At 33.6% G+C, this 19,977-nt stretch overlaps 1 protein-coding gene across 1 annotated transcript; it reads right to left on the reverse strand.

The window, feature by feature from the left end:
• Nucleotides 1-1,720: 1,720 nt before the first annotated feature.
• On the reverse strand, nucleotides 1,721-3,012 carry LOC145063307 (uncharacterized). The gene is made up of 4 exons (XM_079010899.1): nucleotides 2,902-3,012; nucleotides 2,372-2,410; nucleotides 2,174-2,279; nucleotides 1,721-2,115 (listed from the first exon to the last, which is right to left on the reverse strand). Exons 1-4 carry the CDS (start codon nucleotides 3,010-3,012, stop codon nucleotides 1,721-1,723), a joined length of 651 nt encoding a protein of 216 aa, XP_078867025.1.
• Nucleotides 3,013-19,977: the final 16,965 nt, after the last annotated feature.

A 19,977-nucleotide genomic window follows, 5' to 3' on the forward strand; every position in this document is an offset into this window, starting at 1 on the left:
TCGAAAACTACAATTTCCATCACCCAATACATTTTGTATATGTGTGATGTACGAATGAAATATAGATGGAATTTCATCCAACAATGAATTATGTCCCAATGGTGGTTCATCGTTCAAGTCAATCTTGTATGCACATTAGCCTATCGGATCCTCGTTCAAGTCTGCCTGGTATGAACATTGCCCTATTGGTTCCTCGTTTAAGTCTATGTTGTATGAACATTCACCTATTGGTTCCTCGTTTAAGTCTATGTTGTATGAACATTGGCCTATTGGTTCCTCATATGAACCCATGAAGAATGAACTATGCTTGGCCGGATCATTGTTCAAGTCCATGAATGATGAACTATATCGTGGTGGCTCCTGATTTAAGTCTGAACAAATGTATCTGTGAGGAGCTTGACTTTGATGTTGGACATGCTTTACTTTTGGGAGTTCACAATTATTTTTCTTAACCGAAGGTTAATTGATCAAATTTGTTGATGGATCTGTTATCTCCTCCATTCTCCTTAAATAATTGTATTTGATATGATCTGGTTGATTATTGTATATTTCTTTAAGCCTTTGCATACGACGATCAACATTAAGATCACCATATTCCACAGATATAGAAGGTGTCAAATCAAGCTTTCTCCAAAAAGGTTCAACCGAATCTAATGGAATAGGTAAACCTATAGTCAAACAGATAAAATATCATAAAGTGGTTATAAGTATAAAAATGTCAATTTAATTCAATAGATTAAACATACCTGTACCGACATACATCACAAGTTCGTGAGCACATGGTAATCCAAAACATGTCCGCAATTGACATCCACGATTCTCAGGAGTTGGTACAAATCTTTTTGACCGATGAAGCTCTTCCAAGATTTTATCCATAACATGCACTGAAACACGTTTTCGCAGTACTTTGAATATCCGATCTTTAAACCTTGGCATATAAGTGATTATGCAGCGTGTGAAAGTTTCTTTGATAGTGGTTTCTTGTGATTGTACAACCTTTTCAATAACACATATGAATTTCTCCAAATCGCATTTCGTTGATTCCAGGTGTTTTTTTAGCTTGGCGTGTTGGCTCTTGACACTGTTTGTTGTTGAATTTCCAAAATTGACATGTTTGTCGGTCCACAACGATACAAATCTTTCAACATACTTCCCCAACCAAACAGTATAAAGATAATAAAAAACATCTAAAAGGTGAAAAAAATTAGTTTGAATGAATTAATAATAATTGTTAAACAAATTAAGACTTCAACAAATATAAGAATAATACCTTCATGTTCGAACAATAATGTTTGAAGGTCTGCATAATTTTGCATATATGCATTTAGTCTTGGAGATTTGACTAACTCCGTCCACTTTAGATGAAAAAAATTCCAAGTCTTTTGTGGTTTGATTCGTTGTCTACAATTCTTTGTTATATCGTTGAATATATGCCACCTAGAAAGTAAATGATTACTTTGTGGAAAAACATCTCTGCATGCTTTCATCAATGTCAAATCTCTATCAGTGACAATAACACGAGGACAAAAACAATCGTTAATCGTCAATTTCAAATAAGTCAATGCCCATATATAGTTGCCCATTTTTCATTATGCATGAATGCAAAGGCTATGGAAAATGTCTTGTTTGTAGAAGTGACACCAACAATTTCTAGAAAAGGAAGATTATACTTGTTTGTTTTATATGTAGCATCCATCAACACCACATATGGAAATGTTTGTCACGTCTTTAATGATGTTGGATGAATAAAAAATAGATCTTCTAATTCGTTAGTAATCATGTTTACACGATACTGTAAGTTGTACCCTTTAGTTTGCCAAATGTGCATAACATTCTGCATCGGGGTTCTACCTTCTCGCCGAGATCTCCCCAACTTCTGGATAAAATTATATATAGTTCTCAATGAAGACACATTATTTTGATTTTGCGCTTTTAGTGTTGGCAAAATATTTCGCGGTTTCACATCCAACTCTGTCAAATCTTGCATCAAACAAACTTCTTTATCCGACAAACGCATTGCAAAAGGATGACCCTCCATGTACATTGATGGTTCATGATTGTGTTCATCACGTACGGCCCTTAACTTCCAACCATCGTGTGCCTTCAAATACTTTCCTGTCAATTTGAATGGACAATTAATTTTTTTTTTGCGCATCTTTATTCCTAGCTATACCACCACGATCACAACCAAGTACTATTTTAGAAATGAAGTCCTTAGTTATTGTCTTTGATCGTTTAGTTTGCACCCACATCATTAAATCCACACGAGATCTAAAGACCTAACAATTGAAAAAAAAAAACTCATGTTAAAAAAATTAATAAAATACATCAATTAATTACACATAAGTAAATAATAAGATTAGAGATATACTTGGTCTGTTGAAAATTTCGAAATATTCTCTATTTTTTCCTGCAAAAATAAAAAAATAAAATAAAAATATTAATTAATAACCCAAATTTTATTTAAAATTTTGTATTATTAATAACCTATTTTTTTAAAAAAAAACTGATTAGATAATAATATTTTTTCAAGCCCAATAGTAAAATTATTTAAAAAACCCAAAATCTTAGCCCAAAATAAGCTTAATCCAATAACAAGCCCATTTGTTCCATATATATATATATATATATATATATATATATATATATATATATATATATATATATATATATATATATCTATATATATATATATATATATATATATATATATATATATATAACCCTACTTTCTCTTAAATCAATTTTTATATCACGTTATCACCTAAAGTTCCTGTCTCTCTCTATGGTGTACTGCCGCCAACAAGCCAAACTAGAGAACTCAAATCAATTTTTTCCGCCGGAGCACTGCAACCGCCAACCCGCCTCCGTCGGAGCTATGTACTCACATTCTCATTGTACCAGATTTGTCAACGTGTTTTTGGTGGCCACAAACTCACAACACCCGATTTGGGTTTTTTTTTCTTTTGGTATCACACTGTTGTCGGGTAATTTTACCACCGCCACCGCCATCGGATGGCAGCCTCCGGCGAACAATAACTCCGACGAACAACATATAAATGAAGATACAACTCCGACGAACAACCTATAAATGAAGATACGAAGTTATAAAGAGACAACTTACCGTTCTCCGACGAACAACGACTTTGACGACTATTTTCCAACGATCTTGTTTTGATTTCCGGTAGCTTTTATTAAGTTTACTGATTTTGTATTAAGTTTGTATTAATTATAGACAACGTAAATTTAATTAGTTATGGTTTTTTGTGTTTTCATTCTTTGGAAAATAAAAAATTATATGGAAAATAGTGGATAATTTTCTTGAAAACAGATGTTGGAAACAGTTAAAAAACCAATAAAAACTACTCAAACATTCCAATGAAAAAGAAAGTCAAAAGTCAAAATAGCTTGTAGTCTGGATTGTCTAGAGAGTGGAGTGTAAAAATAATAAGCCTTGTAAGTCAGAGTATCCCCAAATCCCCAAACATTTATTATCTTACCAATGTGGGATGGAAACAACTAGTCACTTAGCAAAAAAAACGCTCAAAACCTATGACTCTATAAAAGAAAGCTATGGTGGACATCTCTAATACTATGTTCTAACATATATAATTCAATGTTTGTATTTTGAAAGGCTTCCCTCAAATTCTATTATACTTTTGAATGTCGCAATTTTTAATTAATATTGTAACACCCATAAAAAATCACAAGAAATTTAAACTTTTAAAATCAACACAATTCATAAATTGTTTACAAATCATAGTTTTCTAAACATTTTTCCAAACATCAGAGTCTCCCAAAATCATCAGCCATAAACAAGAGGATATGTACGGTCACGTCTTCGTCTTCCTGCGGTCATCCAAAATACCTGAAACATAATCCAAAACTGTAATTCAACGCTTAATGAGTTCCCCAAAGTACCAACACATAAACATATAACATATACCGTAACATCATGTTGGGTCCAATAAACCATCAGGTTGGAATACCTCATGCCCAATCAACAATCGGGTTGGAATACCCTAGCAACAATCGACCATTCAATTGGAATGCCAATATACAACGGGTCCTTTCATCCTCGGGATAGAATACCCTAGGGCCCAATCAACCATTGGGTTAGTATGCCCCCGCTCTGTTGGCTTACACACAAAGCAGTAAAGCCTCAACCACCAACCAAATATGTACACATATAATAGATAAACATATAAACAATGTACAGATTGTTAGGCAGATCTACAGATCACTAAGCATAACATCATCCTATATATCATGATGCCAATCTAATAGATCACTACAACACCATAACATACAATAATCCAATCAGATCCATGGCTAAAATACCCTCAAGAGTCATAAAGTTTCCAACTTTATGACTTTGCATGTCCATTAAGAGCTTAACTCAAATTCTTAATTCATTAAGACCTTCTAAATGATGCATGGAGCTAAACCAACCATTTGAAACCCATTTTTATGACTCAAAACCCTTCCAAGGGCGTGAATAGACAGCTTAATGGGTAGAGATGGGTAGATAAATGATGATATATATGATAAGAGATGAAAGATGAACTATAAGATGAGAGGCCTTGAGTTAAAGATGATAGTCGTCTAGTGGAGTATAGATGACGACCACAGACTATTATAGATAGTCTTGTAGAACGCTAGTAGGCTCACAACCTGTATGCATTTTTGAACTAAGTGTTCACCATGTGTACTCCATCGCCATGTGGTTGCCTTATTGACAAATACTGCTAAGGAATCCCCTAAGCATTGTCGTCTAATCCGAAGATAATCCTTAGGATGGGGCCCTTGAATTAGATGATTTAGGGATAGAAAATGAGGATAATAGGAACAGGTAATCAGGTTGAATTATTTGATGAAGATATATATAATTAAAAGAATTTAATTATCGTGGGTTGAAATTCTTATGCGCTCACCAGGCTCCCAAGCCTGACCCACTTAGTTTATTTTATTACATGTAATGGTACAAGAGCATGACTGTAATGATCAGATGAGGGATTTATGGATTATAGACCAATATAACAATAAATGTTTGTAAGTCCTTTATTATTTCCATTTGTTCTTATGTACTATATTGACGATGACATCTGAACGTTTTTAATATAATTAAAATACATTTCTTCAGAAATACTCTGATAATAACTTTATCATATTTTTAGGAACAAACCAACAATATTATTCTTGAAAAAGGATAGTATGGTTTTAAATAAGCTTAAATAACTCGTTCTTTTCTGGCTGTGAAATTAGGGATGTCACAAAAAAATAAGGAAGTTGGGAACAATACCAAAATAGGGGAATAAAAAGATATTGGAAATAACAATAATAGAGAAAAACAATTAGACACAAGAATGTACATGAAAAACTCTAAATCCAAAGAAAAAAATTGGGTGTGTCCAACAAGAATGATCAAATAATTATTGCAAATAACACAAAATAATGTCTCAAGCTCCGCTCAAATTACAATCACACTCTTGAAAGTATTGACAAACACTTTTCTACACATGAAGTGTATTGATTTGGATGCTTTTAAACCAAAGCTTAGGATTATATATATATATATATATATATATATATATATATATATATATATATATATACTTGGAGTCTCCCAAACTTTTATCATTTTACTAATATTGGATGGGAACAACTAGTCATTTAGATAATAATAATAATAATAATAATAACTCAACACATATGACTCTATAGAAGCAAGAAATGGTGTAACATCGTCTCATACTATGTTTTAACAAATATAAATCAATGTTTTCATTCTAAAAGGCTTCCCTTGAAATTTTATTAGATTTTTGTACATCTCCATTGTTAATTAATGGATTATATAGGCTTCACTTTTTGGATAAGGTTTAACCATTTAGATTTTAAAATTTTTATGGGCATTTAATTTTACTTATTTCCTCCATATATATTCATATATGTCATTCTTATTACAATATACAATTATTAAGGTAGTTGTTTCAAATCTTACCATTTTCTGTAGTCACCATTTAAGCATATAGGAAGATGGTCTTTGAACCATGTAAGAATTTGTGTATTAAGGTGCATACTTTTTTGTATTCTTGTATGTCATTATTATCAAAAAAATGCCATGAGTTGGAAATGATAATTTTTATTATGGTGCATAGTTTTTGTTTATGGTACCCAATATGATTAGTATGTTTGTTGAACATATTGAAAAGAAGCAAGTAAATGCATTCTTTATAGCACTTGTGATTATGATAAAGAAACATCAAAGATGATGTAGAAATAATTCCTTGTTTGGAACAGTGAACCTACACTAAAATCGATATTTAGTACAAAATTTAATTAATTTCATCGATGGTTTGGCTCATTTGTTTTTCAATGTTGATCTTGATATATTATTTATAGTTTTTTATCTAATAACATAGAAGAGGTATATATTACAAATTAATGAATTTTACTAACTTTTATCTTTGAATGAAATTTGTTTTCTCCGACCCTAGACCTAATATATGCCTGGAAACAATATTCATTTTCACGGTGGAAACTCGGCTATTATGAACTGCTAACATCACTCCGGACTTGGAGGACCAAATGGTAGAAACCGATACACAGAAGACCAACAATTCTACTTGGGTCTTCATTTGGATGACGAGTGGCTCAATTATGCCCCATAATTTGAGGTGGGAGGCCAAAGTGACACATATGGTCTAAATTTTAGAGGTAGGAGGCCCAAGTGGAACAAATGACGACCCAACTAATGATGTTAAGGGAGCAAATGGAGCACAAGGAGAATTGAATAATGGATCAAATAGAGGCCCAAATGTCCCAAATGATTTCCAAATGTTGGGGGACCAACTTTATTTGTATAAAGGTAGAATTCATTTTGATTCGTTTGTGAAATTATGACTATTGTTGCAAGCATATGGTCTTGTAATTAATATCCTGGAAATTGAAAGTGTTATGCATGTGGCTTGGTTAGGAAGGGATTACTTTCTAACAAGGATATTGGTTGCACACAGGATACCATCTTAAAAAAGGTTGAATCAGGAAGGATTACTTGACAGTGAATAGTTATGTGTAAAAAAGAATTATTTCGGTGTTATATTTCTTTATGACATAGAATCCATGTGTACGTAGTTTCTTTATGTATCTTATATTTTGAGGAACAGATTCCATGTGTTTTGTGATTTTTGACTTGTTGAGTTTGTAAAGATTGAAAGGGTTTTCATGATAATGAAATCTTGAAAGTTGAAAAGAGCATAAATGGTTTATGGAAGACTTAGGAGGGTCTTCAGATTATATTGTTGTAACACCAAAATAGTTTGTGACTAATAAATTTATAAATGTTTTGGTAAAACTCTGTTTGATCATGATAGCATGTCATGATATTAATACAACTATTGCGATTTTTTGCTTTTTGAAAAGTAAGGGTGTAACAGAAACCAATTCCTCCAAAGCACCATCAACATTTCGGTATTATGTAATAGCTTCTAGATAGAAACCATTTTCCATTTACCAATCCTAGATTTTCCAGGTACATGTTGAACTACATTAAGAATGAAGAAGAAAACCATTATATGTGTAAAATAAAAAAGAAGATGGGAACAAAACCAAAATAGGGGAATAAAAAAGATATTGGAAATCAAATTGTCCATTATTGTTGACAAAACAACCTCAAAGATCCCTAACAACCCTCCAAATAACACTAATAGAGAAAAATAACTAGACACAAGAATATACATGAAAAACTACAAAACCGAAGAAAAAGAATGGTTATCCAACAAGAATGATCCAATAATTGTTAAAATCACATAGAATAATGTCTCAAGCCTCCTCCCAAATTACAATCACACTCTCCAGAGTTTGGCTAACACTTTTCTATACTTGAAGTGTATTGTTTGGGATGCTTAGAAACAAAAGCATTAGACTACTTTTATATACTTGGAGTCTTCCCAAACATTTATTATTTTACCAATGTGGGATGGAAACAAGTAGTCACTTAGTAAAAAAAAGCTCAACACCTATGAATCTATAAATTAATGTTTGTATTTTGAAAGTCTTCCCTCAAAATTCTGTTAGACTTTTGAATGTCTCAATTTTTAATTAATATTATAACACCCATAAAAAATCACAAGAAATTTAAACTTTTAGAATCAACCCAATTCATAAATTGTTTAAAAATCATAGTTTTCAAAACACTTTTCCAAACATCAGAGTCTCCCTAAATCATAAGTCATAAACAAGAGGATGTGTATGGTCACGCCTTCACCTTCATGCGGTTATCCGAAGTACCTAAAACATAACCCAAAACTGTAATCCAACGCTTAATGAGTTCCCCCAAATTAACAACACATAAACATATAACATATACCATAACAACATGTTGGGTCCAATCAACCATCGGGTTGGAATACCATAGGCCCAATCAAACATCAGGTTGGAATGCCAGTATGCTATGGGTCCAATCAACCATCAGGTTGGAATACCCTAGGCCCAATCAACCATCAGGTTGGAATGTCAATATTCAATGTGTCCTATCATCCTCGAGATGGAATACCCTCGGGCCCAATCAACCATTGGGTTCGTATGTCCCCGGCCTATTGGATTACACACAAAGCATTAAAGCCTCAACCACCAACCAAATATCTACACAAATAACAAATAAACATATAAACAATCTATAGATAGTTAGACAGATCTATAGATCACTAAGCATAGCATAATCCTATATACTAGGATATGGATCTAACAGATCACTATAGCACGATAACATACAATTACATAACAAGATATCTAATCCAATGGGATGGCCTTGGTGCCCTCGACCCTTAAGTATTGTGAAGGAAAACTCACCTCGCAAATTGGAAAAAAGTTGATGAGGTCTCGACTCCAAATCTCAGATCTAATTAACACCTATTGCTACCAAATGACCAATCTCAATCCAAATCTAAAAATACCCAAAATACCCTTAAAGTCAAAATAGGTCAAACTCAAAGTCAAACCGGTTAACCTAACTAAGTCAACCCAACCGAGTCACCTCAGAGTGAGTACGTAGGGCATACTCCAAAGGTACACTCGTCATACTCGCATGTTGACCACCACCAGGGTGGTTGACCTCGTACGCTAGTCGTACTCCAAGTACGTGCGGCGTACTCCCAGAAGTCCCAAAAACTCATTAAATGATTAATGGCTTAAGCACTCACATTCCTTTTTCAGATCCATGCCTAAAATACCCCCAAGAGTCATAAGGTTTCCAAATTTATGACTTTTCATGTACATTAGGAGCTTAACTCAACTTCTTAATCCATTAAGATCGTCTAAATGATGCATGGAGTAAAACCAACCATTTAAAACCCATTTTTATGACTCAAAACCCTTCCAAGGGTCTAAATGGATAGCTTAATGGGTACACATTGGTAGATAAAAGATGATATAGATGATGAGAGATGAAAGATGAACTAGAAGATGAGAGGCCTTGAGTTAAATATCATATAGTCGTTTAGCGGAGTCTAGATGACGGCCACATAATATTCTAGACATTCCAGTGGAACGCTAGCGGGCTCGCAACTTGTAGATGTTTTTCAACTAAGTGTTCACCAAGTGTACTCCTTCGCCCCATGGTTACCTTATTGACAAATACTGCTAAGCAATCCCCTAAGAAGTATCTTCTATCCCGAAGATAATCCTTAGGATAGGGCCCTTGAATTAGATGCTTTAGGGAAAGAAAGTGAGGATAACTGGAATAGGTAATCGGGTTGAACTGTTTAATGAAGATATATATATATATATATATATATATATATATATATATATATATATATATATATATATATATATATATATATATATAATTAAAAGAATTTAATTATTGTGGATTAAAAACCCTATGTGCTCACTAGGCTCCCAAACCTGACCCACTCAGTTTCTTGTATTACACGTGGTGGTATGAGAGCATGGGTGTAATGCTCAGATGAGGGATTCATAGATTATAGGCCAATATAATAATAAATGTTTGTAAGTCCTATATTCTTTCCATTTATTCTTATGTACTGTATTAACGATGACATCCCAACCCTTTTAATATAATTAAAATAAATTTCTTCAGAAAATGCTCTGATAATATCTTTTTCATATTTTTTGGAACAAATCCACAATATTATTCTTCAAAAAGTATACTATGGTTTTAAATAAGCATATATAAATCGGTCTTTTCTGGCGGTGAAATTGGGGATGTCGCAAACATAAAAAAGGAAGTTGGCAACAATACCAAGATGGGGGAATAAAAAGATATTGGAAATAGCAATAATAGAGAAAAAATTAGACACAGGAATGTACATGGAAAACTCTAAAACCAGAGGAAAAAATTTGGGCGTGTCCAACAAAAACGATCAACTAGTTATTGCAAATAACATATAATAATGTCTCAATCCTCCGCCCAAATTACAATCACACTCTCGGAAGTTTTGAAAAACACTTGTCTACACATGAAGTTTATTGATTTGGATTCTTTTATAACCAAAGCTTAGGATTACATTTATATACTAGGAGTGCCCTCAAACTTTTATCATTTTACTAATGTTGGATGGGAACAACTAGTCATTTAGCCAAAAAAAACTCAACACATATAACTCTATAGAAGCAAGAAATAGTGTAACATCGTCCTATACTATGTTCTAACAAATATAAATCAATGTTTTCATTCTAAAAGGCTTCCCTCAAAATTCTATTAGACTTTTGTACATATCTATTTTTAATTAATGGATTATCCAGGCTTCACTTTTTGGATAAGGTTTAACCATTTTGATTTTAATATTTTTATGGGCATTTAATTTTACTTATTTACCCCATATATATTCATATATGTCATTCTTATTACAATATGCCATTATTATGGTAGTTGTTTCATTTCTTACCATTTGGTCCCTTTTTCACATTTCCTTACACTTAGGGACCAAAATGAAATATTATTCTAATTATATGTCAAAATTTAGAAGTACGTTTTCGTTGGGATGTTAAAAATATGTTATCCACGGTTCATTGTTTAAATAATACATAATCATATTCATTGTAAAATTTTTATGGACATTTTACTTTACTTCTTTCCTATCCTTATATTTATATATGTCATTGTTGTTACGATATGCCTTTATCATGGTAGTTGTTTCATTTCATACTATTTTTTGTTGTCACTTTTTAAGATATAGGAAAATGATCTTTATAAAGTATAAGAATTTATTTATTAAGGCGCATCCTTTTTGTATTCATGTATGTTATTGTTTTCACAATATGCCATGAATTTTAAATGATATGTAATGTCCCAAAAATTCAAAGTACAATTTTCATTTTTAAAACAATAAATTACACAAACTAGTTGCTCCAAAACAGATCACAGTGAATAAATTATTACATAATCAGGGTAATATCATTAATTGCCAATGCAAAAAATTCTAAGGATGCTGTGAGATCATGTCGGGCCCCTTCCTTCCGAACCGGAAGTACGTAAAGCCATAAATATGAACCATAAGCACAAATCTTAGCGAGTTCCCCAAAATACCACATATAATACACATATACATATAACAACACGTGGTTGTGTCAGGTCCGTATCAACCCCATACGACAACATGTAGCTGTTTCGAGTCTATGTCAACCCTCAGATCCGTATCAACCCATATGACAACTAGTAGTTGTGACGGGTAGTCCGTATCAACCCTCGGATATGTGTAAACCCCGATCCATAATTACTCTATATAACAGTAGGTATTTGTGTCTGGTGCATATCAACATGAGTCACAAAGACAACAAGCACATACCGGCATATCAGTAAGTGTTACATATCAATCCCATATATATAAAACGTACAGTCATATCAGCATGAGTCATAAAGACAACAAGCACATACATGAATATCAGTAAGTGTTACAAAGACAACTATAATCCTACAACATAATTCAGTGGGTTGGCATTGGTGCCATCGAACCACGAATATAGTGAAGAGACTCACGTGGATCACGATGTTGACTAAAACCTCACGCAACGTCGCACCGATCACAACCAACAACTCTTTCACCCAAAAGATGGGTGCAAAGCACCACCTAACAATCCACATAAGGCAAACCCTAAGTTTACCTTCTAAAAATATAGATTGAACAAAAAGTCAACCCATGCCAAAAATCAACGACCAACATTGGCTTTAGTCAAGCGCCACATCATGGTCTCCTATTATCACACCATGGCCCTTCAGCAACAGTCCATCACGATATTCCTTAGCGTCACGTTGTGGCAACTTGGTGTCATGCCGTGGGCATTGAGTCTTCAGCAAAGGAACGGATTAAGCTATCTCCTTCGATCCTAAGGGCTCCAAAGCGTAGATCTGGTCCATACTATTGTCTAAATGGATAAAGTTTCCAACTTTATCCATTAATACACCCAAAGAGATCAAGATCTCAAACCCTAGGTCTAGATAAAGCCAAAATAAATGGTGACTTAATCATTAAGCCCTTAATCTGAAAAAGTCCTTAACCCAACCACTCCAGAAAGGTTTATAACACCAAATCTATCATAAAGGTGGAAGTTGTATAGATATGAATGTCCAATACATGTCTAAGATCCATTTTAGGTTAAATTTGAGTTCTAAAGACCAAAACATAATCAAATGCCAAGAATATCTACCAAAGGATAGATCCATAAGACTCAGGAGAGTCATAAAGTTGCCAACTTTATGAGTTACTTCCTTCCAACCTTGCTCCAACATGAGGAACATGGAATAATATTCCAGATCCAACCACCAAAAGTCATAAGCAAGGAACTTGGACACTTATAAAGGTCTAAAGACAATGAGAGATGTTGATGGTATTTCTTCATTGCAAGATCCAATAATAAAGCACCTTCTTCTCTTTTTCCTTTTCTTTTCCAAGATAAGAAAGCTCCAAAAATCTTAAGAATCAAACAACGGATGGAGGCTAGGGTTTGCTGAGGGGAAAGAGGGATTGGAGGCTAATAATGAACCCTACAATGGGTTTAGAGAGGTTTAAATACGAATGGAAACCTAAAAGAATGATGGGCTTAGCCCAGAACAGCTACCACGTCGTGGCAACTCTTGGTTATGCCATGGCGACTCAATAAAATTATGTGTGCCATTTATTCAATTCCAGGATGTGGGCATCCTTGATCCATGTCGTGGCATAGAGTATTTCCCAAAAAACTCCGTATTTAGCCTTAGAGAATAAAAATTAAACCATACTGGAACACGTGTGTTATAACTCTCCCCCACTGAAATTAGACTTCCTCCTCGAAATCACTTGTCACTACATTCTAGGCACCCTAATGATTCAACTCTGCCATACGATGGCCTTCTAGTATATTAATTGAAACCAACCTTAGTAGTACCCACATACTGACGACAACTGATTCCTTACCCCGCTAATCTTAACCAATGAAGAATAACCACCACTACTCAACTCAATTTCTAGAAATACAATACCTTGTCTGACTTCCCGACACACAAAACCATTCTAAATTATTGCGAATATGACTCCACTTTGCAACACTAAATAAAAAAAAAACACCCCCTATCGGACTTGAATTATCTTGTTGATTCTACTGGGAAAAAGAATCCCTACCCATTCATTTTTGCGAAAAAACTTTCACCTCGAAACAAAGGTGACTCCCAACATGAGTCTGAATCATTCGTACAATCTCAGGCTCAACTTGCTATCCTATAATCACATTTATGATCTAACTGAGATCTCTCTGGCCTTGTATTTACCTACTTATTAACCAAAGTATTGGATATCCGACGGGTTGCTGAGGTTTATAGCCTCATGCAAAATTACACCGTACGACTCCGAATGAGGGTCTATCTAGAAAGTGTTATCCAAGCCTGCTTACCATAATGGCTCCAACAACCCCCTTGACCTAACTAGGGATCACATAACCAACCACTATATCGAGGCAACATAATCTACTTGTTCTAAATGAATGTTATTCGCCCAACTGCACTCTTACATCACAACCGGCCCCAAACGACCCTCAACCATCCTCAATCCCACGAATATTGTGGTCCTCCCACAATCTCATAACCTATCAAGCCAAGGTCTAACTTTACCTAGAGAAAACTATGAGTCAAATTGTAGATTCTCAATGTTGGATTAGTGTCTATGTCCATAACTATTTTGGTATGTACTTGACCCGATGGTGCATGGTCCTTTTGGGTTGCCTTCACCAAAGCAACTTGATAGGATGAGTTATGGAGAGAAAGGATTAAATATGATTTATTAATATATTATGAGAATAATATATTAAAGGAGAAATCATATTGTTTAATTAATATTGGTCAAGAATTAATTAGTAATTAGTTTTGTGACTAAAAGAGATTAATTAAACTTAAGGGACTGGAATTGTAATTATAAGATAATTGCAATTTGGGCCATGGATTTCCTTATATTATGAGGTGGACGAATTCTATGGGGAAACCCATTAGAAATCGTCCAAGGCCTTAATTAAAAGGGTCCATGGGTTGCTTAGGGCTTCAGCATCCAATTTAGGGTTTCCTTGTTAGATAACCCTAATAGCCTCCTATATATATAGATCCCTTATGACTCAAAAACGTGGCTAAGCATCCTTTTAGGGTTTCACACGTTTTAGGGCAGCCTCCATCCTCTCTCCTCTTCATCCTCTTGCTCTTAGTGTTTGTGAGCCATTAGAGGAGTGACATTTGTGACTCTAAGCTTTCTAAAGTCAATACAAGGAGGAATTAGGATTGTTATTGCTATATAACAATCAAGGTAATATCTTAAACCTAATTATATGTTAATATCAATTTCCATATGTTAGAATTAGGGTTTATAGTCTTGGATTCAAAGCATGTACAATAGAGAAACCTAGATCCAAGCATTAGGGTTTGTATGAGCACATAGGATGTTCTTATAACCAAAACCCATCAGTGGTATCAGAGCCTAGATTGGTTTCTATTGTATTGATGCTTTGTATGACTGAAAAATTCGATTTTTGTGTTTTTGGGGGGCTGGACTTGCCCAGTCCATAGATGAATTCGCCGAGTTCATGCTGACTCGACGAGTCCATACCTAACTCGGCGAGTCGGCTGGTCAGATGGAGGGAAAACCAGGATTTCTTGCTGTTTTTGCTTATGGATAGTTGCCTTATCATATTAGATCAATATAAATCCGATTTTATGATATATTTGACTATATTCTTGATCTAATTAAAGATATTTATCAATTAATAAAATATTTGTTTCCTTATGTGATAATTGATTAATTATTTTGATTAAATTGGTAAATTTTTTTTGCAAGAAATCATTAAATAAATCAAATATGGATAATTATTGATTAAATGTTAATTTAGATTATTTGTTATTTGATCCTTGTATTATGAAAAGTTTCAATTTTCCCCTTTAGGTTTTATAGTTTAAATTTAAACTCAAAAGTTTAGTTTTGAAATTTAAATAGTTGAAACCCTAATGTTTTTAAAAGGTTTCAAAACTTGCCCTCAAGTTTTGGAATTTAAATTTTGATTAAAAGTTTAATTTTGATGTATATTTAAATTCTAAACCCTAATTTTTTGAAATGTTTCAAAACTTGTCCTCAAGTTTTGGAATTTAAATTTTGATTAAAAGTTTAATATAGGAATGTTAAATTCTAAAACCCTAGTAGTGTTTTGAAAAGATCATATCACACCCTTATGGTTTTATTAATTAATTAAGGTGTATAATTAAAAGAGGTTTAATAAATCCATAAAAGTTTTGGTTTACAATTTAATTGAATTAAAAGTTTAATCGTTAAATTTGACCACCTAGTATTTTAAAAGTGTAAAATACACCCTATACTATATATAACATTAAAAGTCTAACATTATATATGTATGAGTAAAAAGTCAGTCTTACCGTTAGTAGGCCTCATTCACGAAGCTGGTCTATAAGGGGTGTTTAAGGAAATTGCCTATAAAATGGCGATTGATTGGGTATCCACTCTTACCCACCGCACTCTTGACTAGTGGAGGGTCGTTAGCCGAACGGGTAGGATAGGACAAAACCTTCTATTATAAGTATAATGAAGTACAAAAGTAACTAAATGTTTTTACAAATTCCCAATCTTAGTTACTTAGGCAAAGTGAATTGATGTAATTCCATGAAATTACACTTTGTGCCCTTGCGAAGACGTTAGTGGAGCGTGTGTGGTTTACCGGCACACTAAATGGCTCTAAGCAAAGGTAGCAATGGGTGACTCAATGTTTGTCATAGTTCGGTGGAGCGTGTGTGGTTTACCGGCACATTGAATATGTGACTGTAACATGTGAGGGCACCATGTAAGTTTGCATGGTTATTCACACCCGCTTTGTGATCCTCGGCATCCCAGTCACAAACAAGAGGGGCATATCGAGATTTAAACATGCCATTGAAATGTTCAATGAATCTCAAAGGATCTAGGAGTTTTCATAGATTTAAAACTTAAAATTTATTTTTCGTTTTTGATGGTGGAAAATTAGTGAATCGTCATTCACTTACCTTCAAATGTTCTGCAATTAGGGTTATGGCATCCCTCTCCCGAGTTGTAGAATATTGTGTTGGGTCCTAGCCTTAGTATCTCATTTGGGTAATTTACTAAGGACTCAATCAATCAACTAACTTGAATTTGTTTCTCCCGTTTTGTAGATGTCTAAGTTCGACAACTATGGTCTTCCCAAATCCTGTGGAACAAGCATTCCACATGAAGATGATATTCCATGATTCAATCGAGGAACAAGAAATCATGCTTCACTTCCTCCTCCTCCTCCTCCTGTTGTTCTCCCTAACCCACAGATTCAAAGAATTGAAAGTTTCAATATCACTAAAGCCCTATTGGCAATGAAACATGAAGATGGTAAGCCCGTGTGTGCCCATGTTCTAGGAATGAAATCACACATCGATAGGTTGATTATGTTGGGTGCGTCATTCCCCGATGAGTTGGCTATAGGCGGGGTTCTACAGTCACTCCCTGAATCATATGATGAGTTCAAAGGAAAGTATTATATGATAGATCATGATACAAACCTCATTGACTTAACTTACATGCTCATTGCTGCTGAATCAGAAATGATTTGGCAAAACAATGGAGCATATTTGTTGAGAAAGTCAACCAACCATGCTTCCGAGGACGTTCTAGGAGAACCGACCTGCGTTTGTTGCCAAGTGAAAGGGCGTTGGATACAAGTCTGCCCTAAGAGCCTGAAGAGTCCAGAAGATGGGAGAGTCAAAGAGTATGGCTGTACTTCAGGTAAAATCCACTATCTAACTCCATTAAGTTCCTATTAATTGATACATAATGTGATAAGATTGCATTTGAACGTTTTGCAGGATCAATTAAAAGAAAGGAAGCTTGATGAAAGAGCAAGATGGATCTAATCACAAAGAAATGGATCTCGATCGCATGGATTTGAAGATTAGTTTTGAGCTTAGAAAGTTATGATAGAATTGTTAGAAATATTTGACTACATAGTTTTTCAGTTTATTTTGCAAGGAGAAATGTTTTCCGCTGCTTTTATGAATAAAATAAATTTTGTTTTGACTCATTTATTTATTTCCTTGCAATGAAATCGTTATGAAAAAATTGATATTTGCATATTTCTACAACGAATGGATAAGATTCTTAATTATGTTAATAGTGGAAATGTCAAGACTTTACCAAATAGGGAAAGTTTCTCATCACCCAAATTTCAATTGGACAGAAATTTGGAATCATGCAACTTGGTTTCACGAAGAATGAGAAATTTCATATTTGGAAATTAGACTAATTCATTGACAAAGTTTCAAATGAGGGACTAGGAGATCGAGTACACAAAGTTGTGTGTTGGTCAAAGTCCACCATAAGAGTAACAAGATATTCGTCATAGTTTACTAAAGGATTAGTAAATATGATTATACTTATAAGATTAAGTGTAATTCTTAGTTGATTGAAAAAGTTTAAATCAATAGCAGAACGAATAAGAAGAATCAAGAAGGTAGAAAGATAAAAGTTTCTCCATTCTAAGAAGAAGGGAGAGTACCTTTTATGCTTTATGATAGGTCTTAATGATTAAGAACCATTTCTCAATTGATCCTCTAAGTAAGTCTTAGTACAATTGTATGTCTAAGAAGAGGAATAAAGAATTGAACAAATGGTTAAAATCAAGAAGTCAATCATACTTCGTTCCAAAACAAGTCTTAGAGTTAAGATTATGACATTGAGTTATAAGTATTAAGAAGGTTTATAACATTCATCAAACGTGGAAAGTTGTGATGTCTTGGATAAGACAAAGACCAAATAGGACCAATTTATGAAGTGTTTTGATAAAAACTACACTAACTCTTGAAAATTTGTTTGTCAAGAAATGTTTATTGACAAGAGAATCTTATATGTCAAGGAGTCAGTGGGAGTCTTAATGGTCTTGAAAGGTTTCAAGAACAAATCAAAATAAACCTTATCGATCATCACTAGCACACGAGTTGAGGTTTACAACCTATCGTGTTGACACTATTTTGTTCCAATTAAGTTAATTATGCATATGAGTTCTATGAGTTCTCATTTGAACGCATAAAAGGCAGACACCTTGATCAATGAAAAGTACATTGATAGGAAAAAGGTGAGTTGTTTAACTACTTGGAAGACATGGTGGGCAGCTGTGCTACCATAAGGCAAAAAATCAAAATTAAGAAAGTTCGGTCCATATGAGTTTGAATTTGTCGTAAACCTTGGTTTTGACAAATTCACATGGATAAGAACACAGACACCATTAAAATCTAAGTGTCATAAGATTTTTTTCCTTCATGAAAATGACTGTGAGAAAATGCTTTCACTAAGAGAGATTTTAAGAAGATAGCAATTGTAAAATTGCATTCTCAAATTTGATTATGGTTACGGTATCCCTCTCCATGATTTGAATTGTCAGATTTGACAATTAGTCTTAATTGTTTAAGACACATATGAGATATCTTGGATAAAGGTGTATGAGATTAAGAAGCCTTGATAAAGGATTATCAAAGCATTAAGTATTAGAAACATGAACTTAAGAAATTCAATAGGTATTGTTTTTCTGTAAGTTAAGCTGTTTTCTGAATACATGTCAAAGCTAGTGGGAGCATACGTGTTATGTTTATAATAATCATCATGATAGTGGGAGCATAAATGTTATGATTGTATGATTATTAAGGAAAGTATTGCAAGTTGGCAATATTAATTATAGAAAACAAGAGTCATTCTTTGCAAAGTTGTAAGGATGGAATAGTTGTTTTGCTATAATTAAGTTGTAAGGATGGAATAGTTGTTTTGCTATAATTAAGGGAGAGAATATTATGCTTCATTTCAAATCTAAACGCTTAGATTGAGAAATTTTAATAAATTTAGCCAAATGATACATAGTGCGTTCTTAAATTTCGATTATGATTACGGCATTCCTCTTCATATTTCGAATTATGAGAACGTAGCACGTAAAATATTATGGCAGAAGATTGATAAAGTATTAAATCTTCATGTAAGACATTGTGCATTGTGTCCATACGCTTCAGGTATAGGATCGATTGCAAATGCTATAATATTTGACCATTCTAAAATTTTCCAAATGTCTAGCGCATTTAGAGGGAAAAAGGACAATAATCGGTTTTGACTAAGATAATTAAACAACTATCAAAGGACAATCCAAAGTTCGCCGAGGATTGGTCGCTTGTGAGTAGTTTGAAGTATAGTATTGAATGGACCATATCGACATTATTATGAATAGATAAGATTCTATTAAGAATGAGTTGTCATATGGAAAATATGGAAACATGTCCATATTGGGAATTGAATATTGAAAATCTATGTCTAGATTAGAAACTTTTATGCAAAGGATGTTCAAAGGAATGTACTTTGAGTGGGAGACATCATATCTAAGGAATTGTATTGTAACAATCTCCGATAGAGGACTTTGTAATATCATTGGCAATAGTTTTTGTGACCTTTTGTGCTA

This window comes from Lactuca serriola, chromosome 1, assembly GCF_051521515.1.
Source record: "Lactuca serriola cultivar US96UC23 chromosome 1, Lser_US96UC23_V15, whole genome shotgun sequence".
NCBI lineage: Eukaryota > Viridiplantae > Streptophyta > Magnoliopsida > Asterales > Asteraceae > Lactuca > Lactuca serriola.

Excerpts from the sequence above, each read along its gene's own strand:
- LOC145063307 (XM_079010899.1), bottom strand. The coding sequence starts at position 3,012 with ATGGCGGTGGCGGTGGTAAAATTACCCGACAACAGTGTGATACCAAAA. Across the intron at positions 2,280-2,371 it reads CGAAATTTTCAACAGACCAA|GTCTTTAGATCTCGTGTGGA; the intron begins GTATATCTCTAA and ends TTCAATTGTTAG. Across the intron at positions 2,116-2,173 it reads ACTTGGTTGTGATCGTGGTG|GAAAGTATTTGAAGGCACAC; the intron begins GTATAGCTAGGA and ends TCAAATTGACAG.